Here is a 20,033-nt window from a genome sequence, read left to right as displayed (position 1 = left end):
CAATATCATGTATCTGTGTTACTCTCTAGCAGCTGGAAGTTGTGGGCAATAAGTGAATTCTGTTTCACTAAAGGCATCTTTTGGGTGCATGGAGTTTTGTTTGTGGGGCTTAGGGTTAGGTTGTACATTGATTTTTCAGGGATATCTGCTCACAATGGCTCTCTGAATGTGACTGAATTACATTTTACCTACTCCCAGAGAGAATACCAAAGAAAAGGACAAAACTGAAGTTGCACCAGAAGAAACAGAGGAAAGGGAGCAGGCGGCTCCTCGGGGCCGAAAAACTGCCAACAGCCAAGGTCGGCGTAAGGGCAGAATCACAAGATCAATGACAAATGAAGCTGCTCAAGCAAATGCTGCTGCAGCTGCAGCCACTGAAGAACCACCACCGCCTCTGCCACCCCCACCAGAACCTTGTGAGTAGCATTTACAGGACTCCCAGGGCCCCAGCTGCTCGTAGGCTCCTCACTGACACGGAGCCGTTGCCGGGCATGCAGTGCACTTCTGTTTTCCTGTTTAATATTCCAGCTTTATTGTTTATAATTTTGTGACAGTGTGGAACTGTTAAACTTCACAAGTGTAACTTCATGAATAGTGCACGTGCAATCAGCTGACTGTTAGAATGATGTGAGGGGAGAAAAGGCAGTTCAGCCCTTCTGTGATAACACCTTGTCTCCCTGACCTCTCTGCAGGGTCTGCAGAGATCCAGATGCCTGTGACACAGATTCACTTACAGGCTGCAGCTCACAAAGGATGTTGTTAAATAATTGGCCTGGTATTTGAGTACTTCAGGGAGCTTCATAAGCTGAAATAGATCTTAGCAAGTTGTTGTTGTTTCTGCATTAGATGGCAAGAGGCATTTTTAAAATAAAATGTTACTTTCTTGGCTGGTTTGGTTAAAAAAGACGATGCAGTCTCTGAGTGTATTTTGGAAAAGGCTGACCTAATTTGTGGTGGTGCAGAAATACCAGAATATCTTGTGGCTGGTAAATAATTATCCAGGATGGCAGGGCAGGTTGTTTTTTTTCTTGCAGTGCTCTGCTGTGGCAAAATTTGTTGCTGCTTGTGCTTCAGCTGGGTAGTTACAGGCAGCTGCTATTCTAGAACTTGTTACAACTCTTTTGTTACTCAGATGTTCTGACTGTAAAGGACAGAGTAAGTGGGAACATCAGTTCTTGTGTAACTTAAAACAGCAGAGATTCTGAGAAGCATTCTTGCTCCATTGATACAGTGGGGTTTTTTAAGCAGTTGGTTTTTTAAGGCTGAAGCAATAGTGGGTTCTGCTTTTGTTTTCTTTTGTTTTATTTTTAAACCATTTTTGCAGGGTTTTCTGGAAAATCCGAAATAGCTTTTCAGTGGATCAGATACTTTATAGTGTCCTACTTTTGTGGTTTGTTAATGGAAGCTGTTGCAGGGTCTTTGTTACATGCTGTGTGTAATGGCAGATTTTATGGAAAGGAAATGGAGGCTGGTGCAGCTCAGCGCTGTTCAGAAATTTAAACAGGATGATACAAAATCCAGAAGAGTGAATGAAAAGCACTTTGCACTGAATCATACTTAGTTTCCTGCTTGCTTTCACTTACTGGGTTTTTTTTGTTTTCTTTTCTTTTTGTCCATTTATCCAGTTGGAGACTCAGTTAATGCAGGAACAGTAGATTTCTTGACACCACTAACAGCATTGAACTAGCTTATCACATGTTGGATTGCTGCTTTTAGTAGCTGATGGTAATTACTGACATTTAAAATAAAATTTTAGTGATAAATAAACCAAACTTACTTAAAAATGTTCCTTGACAGACAGTTAATCACAGTTTTGTAGGCAGAATAGTTTTGAACAGTTTTCTCTACTGAGATTGTGGTGGTTCCTTCTTTATCTCTGACTTGGTTTAATGGAGATTGACTGCTTCCCTCTGACAAGAGAGCTTTCCCCAGTGACCTGAGCCAGCCAAAATGTAAATAGATTTCTTGACTATGGGATGCGTAATTGGTGCCATGATAATGAGTCCTGGTCTTTCCTCTGCTCAGTGTCTTTGTTTCTCTTGCAGCTTCTACCGAGCCTGTGGAGACATCCCGCTGGACAGAAGAAGAAATGGAAGTTGCTAAGAAAGGTAAACCTTGTAAAGCCTTTGACTTCCTTCTGGATACTTGCATTTACAAAACTTCAAGGATTTACTGAATCACTGAATACATTTGCTGCGACTTTCACCAACACTATGCTGAATAATTTGCAAATTGCTGTTGGTTTTTTAATGAAAAAAGAGAAAAAGCAAACGTCTTTAAGAGACAAAATGATTTTTGAGACTCATGTTGACTCTTTTCCTATGGGTTACTTAGAACTGTTTGGACAGCAGTACTTCCTATCTTACCCTCCCATAGGCATTGTTGTTCCATTTGCTGGGGTTTGGATAGCTGAGTTACTCATCCTAGTAAATACTGGTTCTTTTATGTTTGACCAGGTCTAGTGGAACATGGGCGAAACTGGGCAGCAATTGCCAAAATGGTTGGGACAAAAAGTGAAGCTCAGTGTAAGAACTTCTACTTCAACTACAAAAGGAGGCACAACCTGGACAGTCTCCTCCAACAGCACAAACAGAAGGTGAGTGCTGTGGACATTGAATATTTTGCAGGGGAAAACTCGTATCTTTCTGAAGTCATCCATCACACTTCACTAAGGCTGTTTTGCAATCTCCACTTGTTTCCTTTTCTACTTGTTTTTTTGTTGTGACGTAAATCTCCTAGAAAGGGTGGCTGGTACTCACTGACCTGTGACAGTAGCCACTCCTTGCTTTGAAATGCAACAGAAAGCTTTGTACCAGGTAAAACACTCGAGCCTGAAGAGTTCTTCAGCGCTCTGAAAGCCACGTTCCTCACCAGTGCATGAGCAGCTGTAGATGTACAGCAGCTCCTTGAAACACAGCAAGCACTGACCTTACCAAACAGAGCAGGAGAGGTGGTAGAAGTCCTGGAAGTGAAGGTTTGGGGGCATTTAAAGTAGAACTCTGTGTGTTGAAATCCTCTAAGCTGCAGTGCTATCCTGGTCTTTTTGCTGCAGTTGTTCTGTAGTCCCCCAAACATGCCGTGGTTTGTTCCCAAACTTGTTTTTGGTCAGGAGCAGCAAAAGTTGGCCTGAAGTTGAAAGAGTGTCCCCTTGTTGACTGTGCTAAACAGAGATTCTCTGTCCTTCATTTCAACCTCAGACTGGTAAATGGGAATGCAGTAAAAGGCAGTAATAGCTGTGAATTCTCACTACATTGTCAATGCTGTGTCTCTCAGTCTTCACGAAGGCCCCGAGAGGAGCGAGATGTGTCACAGTGTGAGAGTGTTGCTTCAACTGTGTCAGCTCAGGAGGATGAAGATATTGAAGCATCCAATGAAGAAGAGAACCCAGAAGACAGTGAAGGTAACTTTTCTGGGAAGGAAACTTGTGTGTGCACAGAAAGGAGTCTATGTTTGTGCTAATTGTCTGCTCAGAAAGCTGTGTTCCACTTCATGATGTTGTTGTTCAAATGCTCTTTCAGTTGGATTTCAGCAATTTGAACTCACTTGAGGGGATGAAGCATTTTTAGAATTTAGCAGCCTAAAGATGTTGCTGCTTAGTATTTTGAGATGCTTTGATTATGCTGTCATCTGGAGTGTTGAAACAAGTTGAATCAAATACGCGTAACCTTTGGTAGCTGATAATCTCAGAAAAGCTTCAGACAAGCAAATTCAAGTGGTGGTTTTTTTGTTGTTTCTTTTATATATATTTGTTGGTTGCAACTGCTAATTTATAGACACTCAATGTCAGTCAGTCTTGGCTGGCCTTTTGTGGAGCAAAAGGCAATAGAATTCACGAATGATGAATGAGAGAAGATGACTAAGTGTTGGGTTTTCAGTAGTTGGTATTTTTTAGTTGCAGTGTTTGTGTAATTCAGCCAATTGTTCATTTCTATAATAAGTCAAAATTAATTGTTTTGCAGATGGGTTGGTTCAAGTTGATGGATCCTTTTTGCACCCAATTTGTCAGATTTCATTAATGTTAAACCTTAATAACAAAATATTTTTTCCCCAGGTGCTGAAAATAGTTCTGATACAGAAAGTGCTCCATCTCCAACTCCAGCAGAACCTGCTAAACCAACTGAAGAAACTCCATCTGAGACTGCTGCTCCAAAAGTAACCACTGAGGCCCCAGCAGAACAGGAATCTGCCATTAAACCTGCAACCAGCACATCTCCCTCCTTAACAGCTCAAAGTGTATCAACAGCTGAAACTCAGAACCCCGAGCCACAGGTCAAGGAAGAAATAAACACTGAGGCAGAAGAGCCTATGGAGGTGGACAGTAGAAGCCATCCAGCTGAAGCTAAGCCTGTGATTACTCTTCCAGTTCATACCAAAGTAGAACCTGTAGAGACTGAAATGAGGCTACCAGAGAATATTCAAGTGAAAATAGAGAGTGATACCAAAGAGAGAGAGATGGACAAGCCCAAGGAAAAGTCAGAACCGGAGGAAATGGACTATAGCCTGTCCCAGCAAGTTACTACAGCCAGACAAGAATCCCATTCAGATAATGATTCCAGTGCCACCTGTAGTGCTGATGAGGAAGTTGATGGAGAACCTGACAGACAGGGGTGAGTAGGGCTTTGAAAGGACAACCTTTGGAGCTTTTTCTCTTTTGGGAATGGCTGACACCACTGAGGGTATTTGAAATCTTTTCAGCATTGTGTTGGTGCAGTTCCTGTGTCACCCCAGCGTGGCACTGGAGCCAATGCCCCCCTCCCTCTCAGTGGTTTAATATACACACAGTGCCAGGGATAGATGTTTAAATGTCAAAAGTATCCAGTGTCATGGAGTGCATGTGGGCTTTGGAAGAGTGCAAGTGGTGGTGTTTCTGCACTCTCTTGCCTCTTCAAACATCATCTTTCCACAAATGTCTTAGCCCTCCATGTGAAATTGTTCTGTTGTAGACTCTGTTTATTTTCTGTGGACTAAATACACGTAATCCTTCCTACCCACTGTGCTTTTCCAAAGCACTCTCTGTAAAGAAGGTTGCATTGTTGGAGTACTGCATACATAAATTTCTGATGTGGGAGATTCTGAGCTCATATTTTGGTATTTCTGTGCATTATGAAAATGTAGCAGCATCTGTTGCCTCTTCTACTACATGTGCTGTGGGACAAAACACAACGTGGTTCTGACTCTTTAACTCTTTGTCCAATCTGATAAATGTGTTGGTTTTTTGAATTTAAGAGTTTTGCCTGTAAATTTTTAAAGATGTGTAATGTTGGTCCTTTTGGTGATATTTTTCCCTTCTGTCTCTTTTTCCAGTATCTTCAGCAGAGAGTCAAAGCCCTCACTGTTAAATCCCACTGGGTCAATACTGGTATCATCCACGATAAAGCAAGGGCAGATGGACCTGCAACAGCTTCACCACCGAGCTGCTGTCATCCCACCTATGGTATGGGGGATTTTCAGTGCTGTTTCAAGGAGTGTTTGTTACCCTTAGACCTAGTCACAACACTAAAGCAGGAAAAAATCATTAAACAAATGAAGAAAAATGATTTATTTATTATCATATTTTTCAGGGGGAAAGGAGGTTAAGTACAACCAAGTATAAACCCAGTAGCTTAAAACCAGGTGTGGACCTTTTGAAACACCCAGACTGCAGGGGGAAGTTGAACTCCACAGTTGCTCCAGGAAGTGCCTGTGAGGGTGTCCCTGACATTGTCCCCTCGCTGTCCCCAGGTTTCCTGCAGCCCCTGCTCTGTCCCCATGGGCACCCCTGTGAGTGGTTACGCGCTCTACCAGCGGCACATCAAGGCCATGCACGAGTCAGCCCTGATGGAGGAGCAGCGCCAGCGCCAGGAGCAGCTGGACATGGAATATCGGAGCGCTGTGAGCCCCTGTGGCACCTCCAAGAGCCCCAGCGTGGAGTGGGAAGGTTGGTGGGCTGGGATAAGCCCGTGGTTTGTGTCAGTGTGTTACACTGCTGCCTCATGGGAGAGCGACAGTTTAGTGTGATAAGGAACTGATAACGAACTGCTCCTTGCTGGAAGGAACCTGCCCACTCTGCTGCACTTACTGTTGAAGGGCTACCTTGTAGCCCCTTTATATAAAGGCAGAAAACTGGTTCCATTTGGGTCAAGCCCAAAAATGAGTTGTTCCTACAGAGGAAGATGCAATGTGTGGGTAAGAGGAGCAGATGATTCTGGTCTAGGGGAGCCCTTTCAGAAGCTTAAGGTGAAGGTGGGAGTATGAGCAGAGTTAAAAGGAATATTTTACTGCATGGAGTGCATGCATGGACACTGAGCACTGAAATAGGGCACAAAAGGTTGGTGGAACACAAGTTTAATTTTAATTAAACTTTAAGTTTAATTAAAAAGTTTAATACTTCTTTTTAATTGCACCGTTTGTACCTGATGGGTGTGTCTGGCATTGGAATAGGCCCTTTGTTAAAACTGTGCTGTAAGTTGGACCTTTTGAGTCCAATTTCTAACTCATGATTCTTCTCTTTCTGATACCATCAACCTTCCCAGGAAAACCAGTGGCCTATATGCCTTATGCTGAGGTCAAGAGAATAGAACAGGAAGCACAAGTGCAAAATCCAGCCACAAGGTCAGCATCACCCTACAGGTTATCACCAAGAGAAGTCAATAAAGCCTCTCCCCAGCCTGAGATGAATGCAGCTCGCTACAGTGTCCCTCCAGGTAAAGATTTGGAGGATCAAATTATTCTCTAAATAATTTGTGAATTAATAGAAGAATAATAATTTTCTCTGTGTGCGTGTGAAGAGGTGCTCAGTGTTTTTCTAGCCCAGTGAGGCTGTTTTTGTTCTTCATTGTTGCATCCACTGCATAACATGTATTTTAATAAGCAAATAGAATGGTCTGAAAAGTATCAGAACAGCAAAGAGGCAGTCATCAAGAGATTTTCATTTTCATACAAGCACTGTCCTATTCATGGGTGGCCTTTCTTATGAAGGGAGCAGTTGAGGAAAAGGGAAAGCAGCTGCTATCCCTGGCATTAGTTTCTGACTGTAATCACTCTGTATTAAAGTCTGAATGTCTTATAAAACAGTGAAGTAACTGACAAATCTTACTTCTGAAACTTGGATTGAAGCTTTTCCCTTCAGATTATAATGTCATGCTAAGACAAGACTAATCAGGGAAACTTAGATTATGCTTGACTCAGTTGCATTCCATGTAGAGAATAAGAACTTTTTAAAACCAGGAAAATAACTAAATATTGGACATAGTGAATTGCAGAGCTGTAAATACAGCTAAAGTAGCTTTTGGATATTGTGAAGCAATTCCCATTAGAAGTTGTCAGCTGAACTGTGCTATTTCTGTTCACACTGCAATGTTTAATGTACAATTTTTCCCCTCAAGTTCTCCAGCCAGCCCCTCACCAGGTGATAACCAATATTCCCGAAGGAGTTCGCCTGCCCACAACCAGACCCACGAGACCACCACCACCACTCATTCCGTCCTCCAAAACCAGTGTGCCATCAGAAAAACCTTCCTTCATCATGGGAGGCTCAATCTCACAAGTAAGAGAATTATTATTTGAAAATCTGTTTTACATCTTTTCTTTTTTCCCCCCTTTCTCCGATCTTCAACTTCTTGTACTCAGTTATGGAGTCACAGCATTAACCCTTAAGAACTACCTGTACATGTCATTCTAAAAGTCTGGGAATTACAGGAGCTTTAGAAATGGAACATTTACTCACATTTAAGGGCATGGATATCCAGTTTAGGTGACCTGCATCTCCAAACTACCAGTGATACTCCACTCCTGCTGCTCTGTGCTTTGGGACATGGCAGTGGGGTACTGTAGCATTTCCAGATGGGATCATAGTACTTTTAGCATTCTCCTGTAAAGAGAGATGTGAATCTTCATTCCAGAAACAAGAATTAACATCTATTTGTTGTTTCAGGGAACACCTGGCACTTATTTAACATCCCATAGTCAAGCTTCCTATGCCCAAGAAACTGCAAAGCCATCAGTGGGTTCTATATCTTTGGGGCTGCCAAGGCAGCAAGAGTCAGCTAAATCTGGTAAGGAAAGGAAAGCTGACATGTTTTATACAGACTATTTAATGATCCACAATTAAAGAAAATTAAAAAACCTCAAACTTTTTCTTTTTCTTCTCCTCAATAGCTTCCCTGCCCTATATCAAACAAGAAGAATTCTCACCCAGAAGCCAGAATTCCCAACCTGAGGGACTCCTGGTCAGGGCACAACATGAAAGTGTGGTGCGAGGTAAAGAAAGTCACACAGATTAAGAAACTCTTGTCAGAGCCTGAGAAAACCAAGAGAATTAGCTGCTGAAGTGTTATTTCAAAGTATTCTATGATTATATAAGTATCATAAGATTATAGGGTTAATCTCTTCTCTGTTTTCCAAGGCATGTGTATTTGTAGCTGGCTCCTTCTGTCTGCAGGGCTCACTTAAAAATATTTATTACAAGACATGCCATTTTGAAAATAAAGTTGCTCACTAGAGCAAATACATCAAAAGAAAATAACTGCCATGAATTAATGCTGTAAAATACTTAAAGTCTGTAAAAGACTATATTAAAAAGGAAATAGCCTAACTGCCTCAAATGCCTACTGTTAAATTGAAATTTCCCCTGTATTTTAATGTAAATGAACAGTTCTCACTAGAATTTTTAATTATTTCAAATGGAGTGGATTTTTTTTCATTCTCTTATTTATCAGGATGTCTTATTATTTCAAATCAGGTACCACAACGATACAGGAGGGAAGTATAACACGAGGAACTCCAACCAATAAAGTTTCAGTTGAGACCATTCCTTCTTTGAGAGGCTCCATAACTCAGGTATTTTACCTTTTGCTGGGAAGGCTGTGGCAAAACAGCATCTTCAGACTATCACTGTGAATGTATTTGCATGTCTGAAAAAGTAAATTAATATCATGGGGTAGGAACTGCCTTGAAACAAGAACTTTCAATCCAATCAGATGTTCAAACCCCACTATTGCTGAAGTCAGCATTACCACAATTTCATCTTCATATATATGAGTTTTCAAACCTTCTCAATACTACCAGAGCTTTTGGTAAACCTAACTGAGGGCAACTTTCATGAAAATTGCATTATACCTGAGTTTAAATATTCAAACCAAGTGTAACCAGTCTTGTGCAGATGCTATTTGAATCCAAGAAGGGAAATTCAGGCCTTTTGTCATTTTAAATGCTGCTGTTCTGGTTGGTTTGGGGTCCCAGAATACAGAAAGCAATTGCCTCAATTCTGCTTGAGATGAGAAGGGGAGCTTTCATTGCTTTGGACAGAAATAAAACCTAATGGCACCATTAAGTATGTGGTATATGTTATCTTCCCTGAAAATGGTATTTATAGGGTAAATGTTCCAGGCTGTGAAATGCACTGGTAACCTTGTCCTTCCCATTCTTCTCTCTGTTATATGTGTTATGTTAATATTTTTTAACAACGTAACAGAAATAACCTTACTCATTAGGTTAAGTGTCCATAATAGAGGCAGAAGTTTAAGCCATACTTGATAAATTAGTTGGTTTTATAGACCTAAAAAGTTTCTTTGGTTTTGTTGCATTTTCCCTTCACTGCTGCCTATTCTCTATTGACTCAGACCATGTGAATTTATTGATGTGCTGGGTTTGAACACAGGGTACCCCAGCTCTGTCCCAGTCCGGCATCGCTGCCGACGCGCTGCTGAAGGGAACCATCACCCGGCTGGCTACAGAGGACAGCAGCCCAGAGAAGTGCAGAGAGGAGGCTTCAGCCAAGGGCCATGTCATTTATGAAGGCAAAAGTGGGCATATTCTATCTTATGATGGTGAGTATTTGTATATTCTGCTTGATCCAAGTCAGGTTCTGTTTTGGTAATCCACAGCTGAAGTGTTTCTGCTTCCAAGTGGATGCATGTGTTTAAAATACAGTTAAACTAATCCTTTGCCATTTATTTCCTATTTGTCATGGAATGTTTTTTTTGTGAAAGGTTAAATAACCAGGCTTAAAATGACCTGTATTAAAATTAAAATAAGTGTATCATGTAACTTTAAACTTCAGTTGAAATACTGATGAGTAACTGAACAAGTAACTTTTTGACAAACTATAAAGGATCTTTTTAAGATTGATATTTAATGTTACAATATTATATTGAAGTTGTGTTAAGTATTAATGACCTGTGGTCTCATTACTGTGATATTCATGTGTCTTTTTTTTATTGTCCACATTTCCTGACCACACTCTTGTACATTTTGCCAGCTATTAAAAATGTCCGTGAAGGAACAAGGAGTCCGAGAACTGCTCATGAAATTGGTTTAAAGAGAACATATGATACAATGGAAGGAAATATAAAGCAAGGGATGTCACTGAGGGAATCTCCAGGGTCTGCACCACTGGAAGGTAAAAACAGCCACTTCCAAGATGTTTTATCTTTTATCCATCGATGTAAGAGTATTTAGAGTTATCTTAGGGTGCAGACTAACAGAGAAGTTAGATTTAAATCACATTACTGACCATATCCATGCAATAACACTGCAGTTAAGAGTGTGCTGGAAAAAGGACTGAAGTAGATCCCAGTTTTCTTTTCTGTTTTACCACAACTGCAGCTTCTTCAGGTGGCACTTCCTGCTCTCAGCACATCTGACACATGTCCCTGGCTCTCCACAGTCCCAGTGGTGCTGTGGAGCTCAAACGCTGGGTCGCACCAGCACAGCCTCTGCCGCACCCTTTAGTTAAATATTGGTACCACACTGCCCTGACCTTTTGCATTCCTGCAAGAAACCTCTTTGAACTGCAGGATCCTGCTGCAGGGCATCCCTAGTGCTGTTGTGTTTTAATAAACTGTAATCAAACAAAGCCTGCAGAGGCCAAGGCAGGTCATTATATAACTTTTCTGATTGCTATGTAAAAATACAAATGCAAGAAAATGTTTTCTGCTTCAACCATGGAGTCTTGCTCCTTAAAAGCATTTTGTCCCATCTTCAGGTAGCCCTTAGAGGCTATTTTGGGGACATGTTCATCAGGTGGCACAATGTGAGTGTGAGGTTTGTAGACTGTACACAGAAATTCAGCATTGTCTCTAAGTTGCTGATGCATTTGGCTCATCTTTGGGCTCTTTTGGCATCTGAGAAGCTGCTCTGGTACTTTTATGCTGTGTCTCATCACTGACACATTTTCTGGCCTCAAACTGTAAAATTATGAGTGTTTTGAGGGCTTGGTTTAGATTCTTACTATAGGCACAGTAAATTCATCTCTTCTCCAATGATTCACTCTGAACTTTGATAATTTGGAGGATGCTGAGGTATATTTTGGAGTGTTTTTTTCTTTTTGTTTCACTTCCCACCATGAACACCTTTCTTTCTAGGCAAGGAAAGTGGAGTGTGAGAAAAGCAGTGACTGCTTTTGAAACAAAGGTTAAGCTTAATTATAAAAAACACCTCCTGTTTTCTAAATATGTTAAAACTTGCAACTGTGCAATAGCACAAATACTTGAACTGTTTTATAACATGTTGCTGCAATGCCTGGCATACTGAGGCTTGGCCCTCTGGGCACTGCCAGGATACAGATACCATCTCTAATGTGTGAGAAGGAGGGGGTTTGTTGGTTTGGAGGTTGGGGGTTTTTAACACTTGTTCAATTCTCTAAATTACCTTCATTTTAATTTTAGGTTTAATCTGCCGAGCGCTGCCTCGGGGTAGCCCACATGCTGAACTAAAGGAGAGAACAGTCTTGTCTGGCTCTATAATGCAAGGTGAGGTATTGCAGGTCTAGAAAGGGGAGCATTAATTAATCCTCAAAAATCTGGATTTCTGAACCTTAAACTGTGGGAGCTGTGTTAAAGGTGGAGCTTATTTTATGAAATGTTTTCAGAGCATAAATCAGCAGCTTTCTGATATGCTGTGTTCAAAGCTAGTCTGTAAACACAGATTTTATTTCTTGTTGGAAAATAAACCTTTTAATGTGAATACTTGGTAATTAGCACTTTTTTTTTAATGAACACTAACAACTCTGCAGATGCGTTTATTTCTTTTATTTCAGCATCTGAAATAACATGGGAGGTTTTCAGTAATATACTGAGTATTTGTTCAGTATTATTTTTGTGATGATTTTTTTAGACTTCAGAGTATCTTAGCATAGACTACAGCAAACCAAAGTTCCACTGTTATGATATGTAGTTGTCACTCTGCTTATGAAAACAGAGACTTAGCAGCTATTAATACCATTCTTTCTGTAAAAGGCACCCCAAGAGCAACAGCTGAAAGTTTTGAAGAAGGTTTGAAGTACCCCAAACAGATCAAGAGAGAGTCACCTCCCATCAGGACGTTTGAAGGAGCCATCACCAAGGGGAAACCATATGATGGGGTCACCACCATAAAGGAAATGGGTCGGTCCATCCATGAGATCCCAAGGCAGGACCTGTTAAGCCAAGAGAGTCGCAAGACTCCTGAAATGGTGCAGACAACCAGGCCAATCATAGAAGGCTCCATATCTCAGGTAAATCCAGAAAGCACTGTTACACTCACACAGATTCAGGAGTGAATCAGGTCAGGCTGTGGGAGCTTTTTACCACAATGTGACCTTAACCTGAACTTTTTCTCTTCTTCAGGGCACACCCATAAAATATGAAAGCAACTCTGGCCAGTCTGCCATCAAACACAATGTAAAATCTTTAATCACTGGACCAAGCAAGCTGCCCCGGGGAATGCCTCAGCTGGAAATGGTGCCAGAAAACGTGAAGGTGGTGGAGCGAGGAAAATACGAAGATGTGAAGACCGGGGATGCCGTGCGGTCCCGTCACACGTCCGTAGTCAGCTCTGGTCCCTCTGTTCTCAGGTCAACTCTTCATGAAACTCCCAAATCACAGCTGAGCCCTGGGATTTATGATGATACAAATGCTCGGAGGACACCTGTGAACTATCAGAGTCCAATGTCCAGGAGTTCACCAATGATGAATAGAGTTAGTGAGGGTATGTCATTCCTATCCACAGTAAGACAAAAAGTTTTATTATTTTAATTATTATGTACTCCATTCTTCTTTATTTTATTCTAGTGGCTTTTCTCAATTTGGAAGTTGACTAGAATGAATTTTAGAAGGCTGTAAGGTGTTAATTCAAATAAGAAAATGAAAATCTGCCATAATAGAAGGGGAGAGTGGGAAGGCAGTTCAGTCTCAATTTGCATTTGATTATGGATCACACTGAAAGTGGTACTTACATGGATAACATTTTAAGAGCAGAAGCTATTCCTGAGTTAGAGGTGTCTAGATGAGGAAGATGATATAGTGAAGTATAAGCAATCTTAGTTTTAAAGTACAGTTCTTTCAGCAGAAGTGTTTTGTGATATAAAATGTTCTCTGCTTTGTTGTATCAGGTTGCAGTCATCAAGAATGTTCCTTGGGAACCAGTGTATTTTTACAGTTAAATTTTCAATAGAAAAATAGGCATTTTGTTAATTTGGGGTTTTCATTGCTTTTAGCTGGAATATCTTCTGGGAAGCCAGCAAATCATGAAAGGAAGAACACACTCACTCCAACACAGAGGGAGAGTGTGCCAGCAAAATCTCCAGTCCCAGGGGTTGATCCTGTAGTGGCTCACAGTCCTTTTGACCCTCACCACAGAGGAGCAACTCCTGAAGTCTACAGGGGTCACCTCCCTCCTCATTTAGATCCTGCTATGCCATTTCACAGAGCTCTGGATCCTGGTAAATACATTTGTGTTGGCTTTTTTTAGTTTTAGAAATACTGTGAGCTTTGTTGCACAGAAAGGATACCTATATAAAGCAATTATCAATGGCCAAATATAATGTATAAGGTTATAAATATTTATTGTTGTGGTTTGATTTCAGTTTAGTGGGAGTTTAATATTGAAGCAGGAAACTTAGTAAAATAGTATTGTATAATGCTGTAACTTCCCTTCAGAGCTGCCAGCTTGCTTCTGTTTTGTTAAAAAGTTCAGACAGTATTTTTAGATAAGTATTTGTGGAATGTATTAAAAGCTTTCAGGAAAGCTATGCAAAGAAGGATGTGGAAGAGGCTAGAGAGTTAAAGTATAATTCTATATAATTATATATAGACTTATGTATTCTTTATAAGCCTTCTGTTCAGGACTGTGATTATTCTCACTGAGGGATTATCAGGTTATCCCTGGTGATACTAAATACAGTAGACTGTATATTTAATAATCCTTTTAACCCTCTGTTTACTTCTGTGAGGTATTTTCTACCTTCTTTAGATATTTCAGCCTTTTACATTTTCAGAATTTCAGGATTTATGTTTTTATTAAAGTATCTCTCCAATCTGGTTTGTTTAGCACTCTCAGTGTGCATGCAGTGCAGAAATTCAATAAAACATCAGTATTAAAATGCTATTTTCACTCATTTGGCACTGGCTAGAGAGACTTGATAGCGCCTCTCATTGAAGCTTTACAAACACATGAAAGTTTGATTTGATCCAGAATCATCCTGCTTCCTAAATGCATCCTTTTGCCTTCTCTCACCCTCAGCTGCTGCTGCTTACCTGTTCCAAAGGCAGCTGTCCCCCACGCCAGGGTACCCCAGCCAGTACCAGCTGTACGCCATGGAGAACACGCGCCAGACCATCCTCAACGACTACATCACCTCCCAGCAGATGCAAGTGAACCTCCGGCCTGATGTCACCAGGGGACTGTCCCCCAGGGAGCAAACTTTAGCTCTCCCTTATGCAGGAGCACGAGGTGGGCCTGGCTCTCTTTCTGTAATGCTCTTAAAAGTGTGTTTTGGCCAGCTGTTGTTTGAATGCACACATACATAGCTGTGTTGATCCTCTAGTGATCACAGATGTCTGACAACTCACTTGCAAACTGCCTTTTGTGGGAAGGAAAACCACCTCTATAATCAATATTTTTAAGGAGAAGGCTCTGAGAGTTACTAGTGTTCGAGAGCCAGGTTGTTTTCTGCTTGTTTAAACTGATGGTCAGAACCACGTTTAGCTCATCGTCAAATTTCAGAAAAGAGAATTGTATTGAAATGATAACTTCTTCAAAAAGAATATAAAAGCAACGTCTAAAAGCATAATGTTGGTGAAAACCATGCTGATTGTTTTATTTTTTGGGTAATACCCCAAATTGCTAAAAGATGGGATTATTGAGTAGAGGTGAAGTGCATTTTTCCAAAGGGCAATTAAAGGGAGTGATACAAATGCAAATTCTATCTTAGTATGTTCCTAAATTGCTGATTGCCAGATCTAAGAGACTATAACCAGCTGGAATATAATTCTACACTTGCTTTATTCTTATATTTCCACTAAACATTCGTTGCTGACTGTTACCAGTGAACAGAACATAAAATGTGTAGACCATGTCCTGGAGTGGCCATTCTCATGTGTGTCATTCCTGACAGGAATTATTGACCTGAACAATATGGCTCCCACTATCTTAGTGCCTCATCCTGGAGGAACGAGCACCCCACCCATGGAGAGAATCACATATATCCCTGGCACCCAGCTTACCTTCCCTCCCAGGCCTTACAATCCTGCTTCTCTGTCACCAGGTAAGAGCTCTCATGGCTTGGTGACATTTCTAATTGTCTGACATGCTGAGATAATTGACCATCTTTATTCAGCTTTCATTAATACCATGTTTTGATGTTTTCTCAGGAGATGCTTTCTGCATGCATCTCGCACTTGGATAGCAAAGGGTTTTTGATGATATCCTGTGTAGTTACAGTAGAAGTGCTATCAAATTCTGAATTTGCCTCATTCTGTTCACTAACCCCAGTTTACATGTGTTGAAGGGTGGAATTGGGGTCTATAAGCTGTGTAGTTTCTAACTGTATAGAAACCAGTTCAGTAAAAGGCTTTTGAGCCTTCCACTGTCACTGTATGTTAAACTTTTGTCTTCCTAGATAAGTGGAATTAAAATGTATTTGGGAGATTTTGCTGTAAGTCTATGGCAAAATATATTGGCAAGTGTTTACATCATCATGCTTCACTTAAGTATCTCTTTTTTTGCTCCTTCATTTTACCTTGTGGACCTTCCAGGACATCCCACACACCTGGCAGCCTCTGCAGCTGCAAATGCTGAAAGGGAACGGGAAAGGGAAAGGGAGAAGGAACGGGAAAGGGAGAGGGAACGTGAACGAGAGCGAGAAAGAGAACGAGAACGGGAGAGGGAGAGAATCACCTCAGTCCCTGCTGAACTTTATCTCCGACCAGGTGAGGGCACATGGACACACTTGGATCAGTTGTATTGTAGACTGTAACTGTTCATTTTATGCAGTCACTGTTAGCAAATACCATTTACAGTTTGCATTTACTCTGCACTTCAGGCAGGTTCCTGTTGCCGAGCAGTTCTGGTCATAATTTCAACATCTGCAACTTCTCGAACTTTCTCTCAAAGCAATGCAGCACCTAAAGGGGAGTGAATCCCAGCTGTCACTGGCACAGCTTGCATGTCATTTAGAGCATTGTAAATACATTTAAATCTTTATACCTACCATCACATCCAGAGTGGTAGAGACAAACTGGAAAGGGATGTGGAGGAGACAGCATTGATTTACAGTGCTGCACTGTTGTAAGAATAATCATTTATTTTGTTTGTTCCCCTCCACTCTGTGTCCTGCAGGTGCAGAGCAGCCTGGCAGACCCGGCAGTCACGGATATGTCCGGTCTCCATCCCCCTCTGTCAGAAGCCAGGAAAACATTCTGCAGCAAAGGCCAAGTATTTTCCAAGGAACCAATGGGACAAGTGTAATCACACCTTTGGATCCGGCTGCTCAGCTACGTATCATGTATGTTTTAGAAGTTACTGGTGTAGGGATATCTGTTCTAATATGTGAGCTTATTAAAAGGTGCATTTAGGGTTAAGGATATTTCACTATATGAGTGCTCTTGGATTTATCAGAGCATTTTCACCAGTGCATTTTGGATAGAAATCAATGTCAGAAAAGCTTTGCCTTTTTGTCTGTGTGGCTGTAGTTCTTTTTTCCATGTGATGTAATTGAGGCTATTCAATGTTTGCCCACAGGCAGCTCACCCCCGGAGCTCCCTCTATCACTCAAGGCTTGCCAGCTTCCCGTTACAACACTGCTGCTGATGCCCTGGCAGCACTCGTGGATGCTGCAGCCTCTGCTCCTCAGATGGAAGTTGCCAAAGCAAAGGAGAACAAGCACGAAGGAGCCAGGATAGAAGAGAACATGGGACGCCGGTCAGCTGTGGTGACTGACCAGCAGCAGATGGAGCAGAAGACGCTGGAGGTAGAAAAGAGGCCTGTGCAGTGCCCCTATACATCTGCAAATTACTCTGGTGGCAAGTCCCAGGGACAGACTTCATCAGTAGTCTATTCAGAGGCTGGTAAAGAGAAAGGACCTCCTCCTAAATCCAGGTACGAGGAAGAGCTGAGAACTCGAGGAAAGACCACAATTACTGCTGCTAACTTCATAGATGTGATCATCACTCGCCAGATTGCTTCAGACAAGGATGCTCGAGATAGGGGCTCTCAAAGTTCAGATTCTTCCAGTAGTTGTACGTATCTTAGTAACTCTCTACTTCTTTGCTGTCTGTCTTAGCCTTTTAGGGAAATGATAAGATGTGAAATGATTCAGATGTTTAATGATAAAATATTCAGCTCTGCACAGCAGAAACACTTGATAGACAAATACAGTTTTTGCATATAGTGACTCTTGAAAAATCAGAGCTGCTTGCTTTATTCAGATGTCATGCTACAGCATGAAATGCAGGATTGTAAGAGTAATCTTATCAGAAGTCAGGAAACTGAAAATTACTTGGTTTATGTTGGAACAGTGTTTCATGGACATATTTGTATCACCATGGTTATCATGAGAAGGCAGCAGTGTTTTGACTTTCATTCACTGGTGCCATTTTAATGGAAGCACCCGTGTTGTTAAGTATAGGCAACAAAACTTTTCTGTCATATTTACGTCTTATTCCACAACCTTTGCTTGATATTCAGTGTCCTCACACCGGTATGAAGCTCCTGGAGATGCCATTGAGGTGATCAGCCCTGCAAATTCACCTGTACCTGCTCAAGAAAAGCTACAGCCCTATCAACAAGAGACCCCCAAACCAAGCCAGGCAGAGAGTAAGTTTATCTCCATATGCAACATATTCTCACTGTCATCTTTTTTAAATTTGTAAGCACAGAAATTTCAAACCTTGAAGCTTAACAGAGTGACCTTTTCTTTTTCAACCAGCTGACCCCAACAGGCCGTACGAGGGCCCCATTCACCGCTACAGGACACAACAGGAGCCCCCCTCACCCCAACCACCTCCACCTCCCTCTTCCCAGGCAGAGGGGATGGCACATGTGCCCAGGACCCATCGGCTCATCACCCTTGCTGATCACATCTGTGTAGGTTTTATAATTATGGGTTTTATTTGAGAGTATTATAAAATATTGTATCTGAATTTATAATCTCATTTGTTGCCATCAGTCTCGTCCAGTTCACAAATACCTACACTGTGGCCAATGTCTAACCAAGATCTCTTTTCTACTTTTTTTTGGTCACATCCAGCAAATTATCACACAAGACTTTGCTAGAAACCAAGCAGCTTCTCAGGCCTCTTTGCAGCCTCCCACCACTACATTCCAGAATTCCACCCCTGCTCCAACGCCTGTTTCTAGCCGGGCAAAGACCTCGAACCGCTACAGCCCCGAGTCGCAGTCGCAGCCTGTGCACCACCAGCGCCCAGGGGCCAGAGTGTCCCCTGAGAACCTCTCTGACAAGGCCAGGGGAAGGTAATGCATGGATTCAGTCTAACTGCAAGTTTAACTGATGCCCAGATATGATATTGATATAAAATAGTGCAGTAATCTTGGTGCAGATTGGAAGTAAAGGCACCTTTTGGTCTTATTTTTAGGCAGAGTCTGTCTCCTATTGTTTTGCCAATTGCTTGGCTCCATAACATAACTGCTTTCCCTTTGCTACTTCTGATTAATTTCCAGTCTTTAGAGGGCTGAAGACGTTTAATTACTTAAAACCTAGCAGAGTTGTTATGGATAATTCAGAGTCATCTTTTTAAGATCACCAGGCTTACTAAAGCATGTAACATATAACTACACATAAGCAGTTATGTAATTCTCCAGTTGCTACATGAGTTAACTACTGCTATACATGCATTGAGAGTAATTATCTGTCTCTGAATTGTGGATGTAGGCCTGGAAAATCTCCAGAGAGGAGTCATGTCCCTTCAGAGCCCTACGAGCCAATCTCACCACCTCAGGTCCCGGTTGTACATGAGAAACAGGAAAATGTTCTTTTGCTTTCCCAAAGAACTGAGCCTAGTGAACAGAGGTAGGTGTAAAACGGACTTGGGCTAGGATACCTAGATTGTTTTTTACTTTATTTTTAGATTATTTTTTAATTTATGTATGAGTTGATTGGTTTTTTAATTCAAGCTTATTTGTTAGAGTGCTGCTGCTTAAGCAAACTCAGTTATTATGGAGCCCCACGGTGTTCATATGACTGTTGTGGTTTCTGCCTGACTGCTTTTGGGAAGATTTAAATGTGCACCTTACAAGTTCTGTCTCTTTGACACGTGTTGGTCTTGGCAGGACTGACTCTCGCTCTCCAGGCAGTATCAGTTACCTGCCTTCGTTTTTCACCAAACTTGAGAACACTTCACCAATGGTAAAATCCAAGAAACAGGAGATATTTCGAAAGCTGAACTCATCTGGTGGAGGTGACTCTGACATGGGTATGCAGGTCTTGCCTTTTCACTCAATTTTTTCAGCTTAAGCTTTATGTGACTTCCACCTGCAGATATCCTGACCTAAATATGTTCAAATAATACAAATTAATATAAATCTATGAATATAAAACACATATAATAATTTATGGCCACAGAACTGGAAGATTGTTAGATTTTTTTTTTAATGCTGTTTTATGTAGGACTGTCACATTTAATCTTTTTAACAATTTGAGAAATGAAAACCACATAATTAATGAGAGAGTTGTTAAAACCTGACATTATTCTAACTAACTGTGTGTTTGTAGTTTGCTTTGTATCAACTTTAAGTAATGCACATTTTCCTTTTTGGAAAGATGTGTTGAAACTAAATGG

The 20,033-nt window shown here is 41.2% G+C and overlaps 1 protein-coding gene across 2 annotated transcripts in view; it reads left to right on the top strand.

Annotated features, from left to right (window-relative positions):
* The window catches only part of NCOR1 (nuclear receptor corepressor 1), a 55,900-nt gene that overhangs the window by 31,654 nt on the left and 4,213 nt on the right, over nucleotides 1–20,033 (top strand). For both annotated transcript variants that reach the window (XM_039563095.1, XM_039563094.1), the window contains exons 16-43: nucleotides 199–416; nucleotides 2,046–2,108; nucleotides 2,457–2,596; nucleotides 3,274–3,400; nucleotides 4,052–4,607; nucleotides 5,305–5,434; nucleotides 5,722–5,917; nucleotides 6,513–6,683; nucleotides 7,365–7,525; nucleotides 7,913–8,033; nucleotides 8,137–8,238; nucleotides 8,720–8,817; nucleotides 9,638–9,806; nucleotides 10,238–10,378; nucleotides 11,646–11,729; nucleotides 12,216–12,472; nucleotides 12,585–12,945; nucleotides 13,454–13,678; nucleotides 14,479–14,688; nucleotides 15,353–15,502; nucleotides 15,993–16,166; nucleotides 16,576–16,741; nucleotides 16,978–17,474; nucleotides 17,923–18,051; nucleotides 18,164–18,321; nucleotides 18,485–18,708; nucleotides 19,127–19,264; nucleotides 19,525–19,667. In XM_039563095.1, coding sequence (XP_039419029.1) covers nucleotides 199–416; nucleotides 2,046–2,108; nucleotides 2,457–2,596; nucleotides 3,274–3,400; nucleotides 4,052–4,607; nucleotides 5,305–5,434; nucleotides 5,722–5,917; nucleotides 6,513–6,683; nucleotides 7,365–7,525; nucleotides 7,913–8,033; nucleotides 8,137–8,238; nucleotides 8,720–8,817; nucleotides 9,638–9,806; nucleotides 10,238–10,378; nucleotides 11,646–11,729; nucleotides 12,216–12,472; nucleotides 12,585–12,945; nucleotides 13,454–13,678; nucleotides 14,479–14,688; nucleotides 15,353–15,502; nucleotides 15,993–16,166; nucleotides 16,576–16,741; nucleotides 16,978–17,474; nucleotides 17,923–18,051; nucleotides 18,164–18,321; nucleotides 18,485–18,708; nucleotides 19,127–19,264; nucleotides 19,525–19,667 — 5,309 coding nt within the window. The remainder of the gene's footprint in view (nucleotides 1–198; nucleotides 417–2,045; nucleotides 2,109–2,456; nucleotides 2,597–3,273; nucleotides 3,401–4,051; nucleotides 4,608–5,304; nucleotides 5,435–5,721; nucleotides 5,918–6,512; nucleotides 6,684–7,364; nucleotides 7,526–7,912; nucleotides 8,034–8,136; nucleotides 8,239–8,719; nucleotides 8,818–9,637; nucleotides 9,807–10,237; nucleotides 10,379–11,645; nucleotides 11,730–12,215; nucleotides 12,473–12,584; nucleotides 12,946–13,453; nucleotides 13,679–14,478; nucleotides 14,689–15,352; nucleotides 15,503–15,992; nucleotides 16,167–16,575; nucleotides 16,742–16,977; nucleotides 17,475–17,922; nucleotides 18,052–18,163; nucleotides 18,322–18,484; nucleotides 18,709–19,126; nucleotides 19,265–19,524; nucleotides 19,668–20,033) is intronic.

Source organism: Corvus cornix, chromosome 19 (assembly GCF_000738735.6).
Source record: "Corvus cornix cornix isolate S_Up_H32 chromosome 19, ASM73873v5, whole genome shotgun sequence".
NCBI classification, from domain to species: Eukaryota; Metazoa; Chordata; class Aves; order Passeriformes; family Corvidae; genus Corvus; species Corvus cornix.
This window is presented reverse-complemented; position numbering and strand designations above follow the sequence as displayed.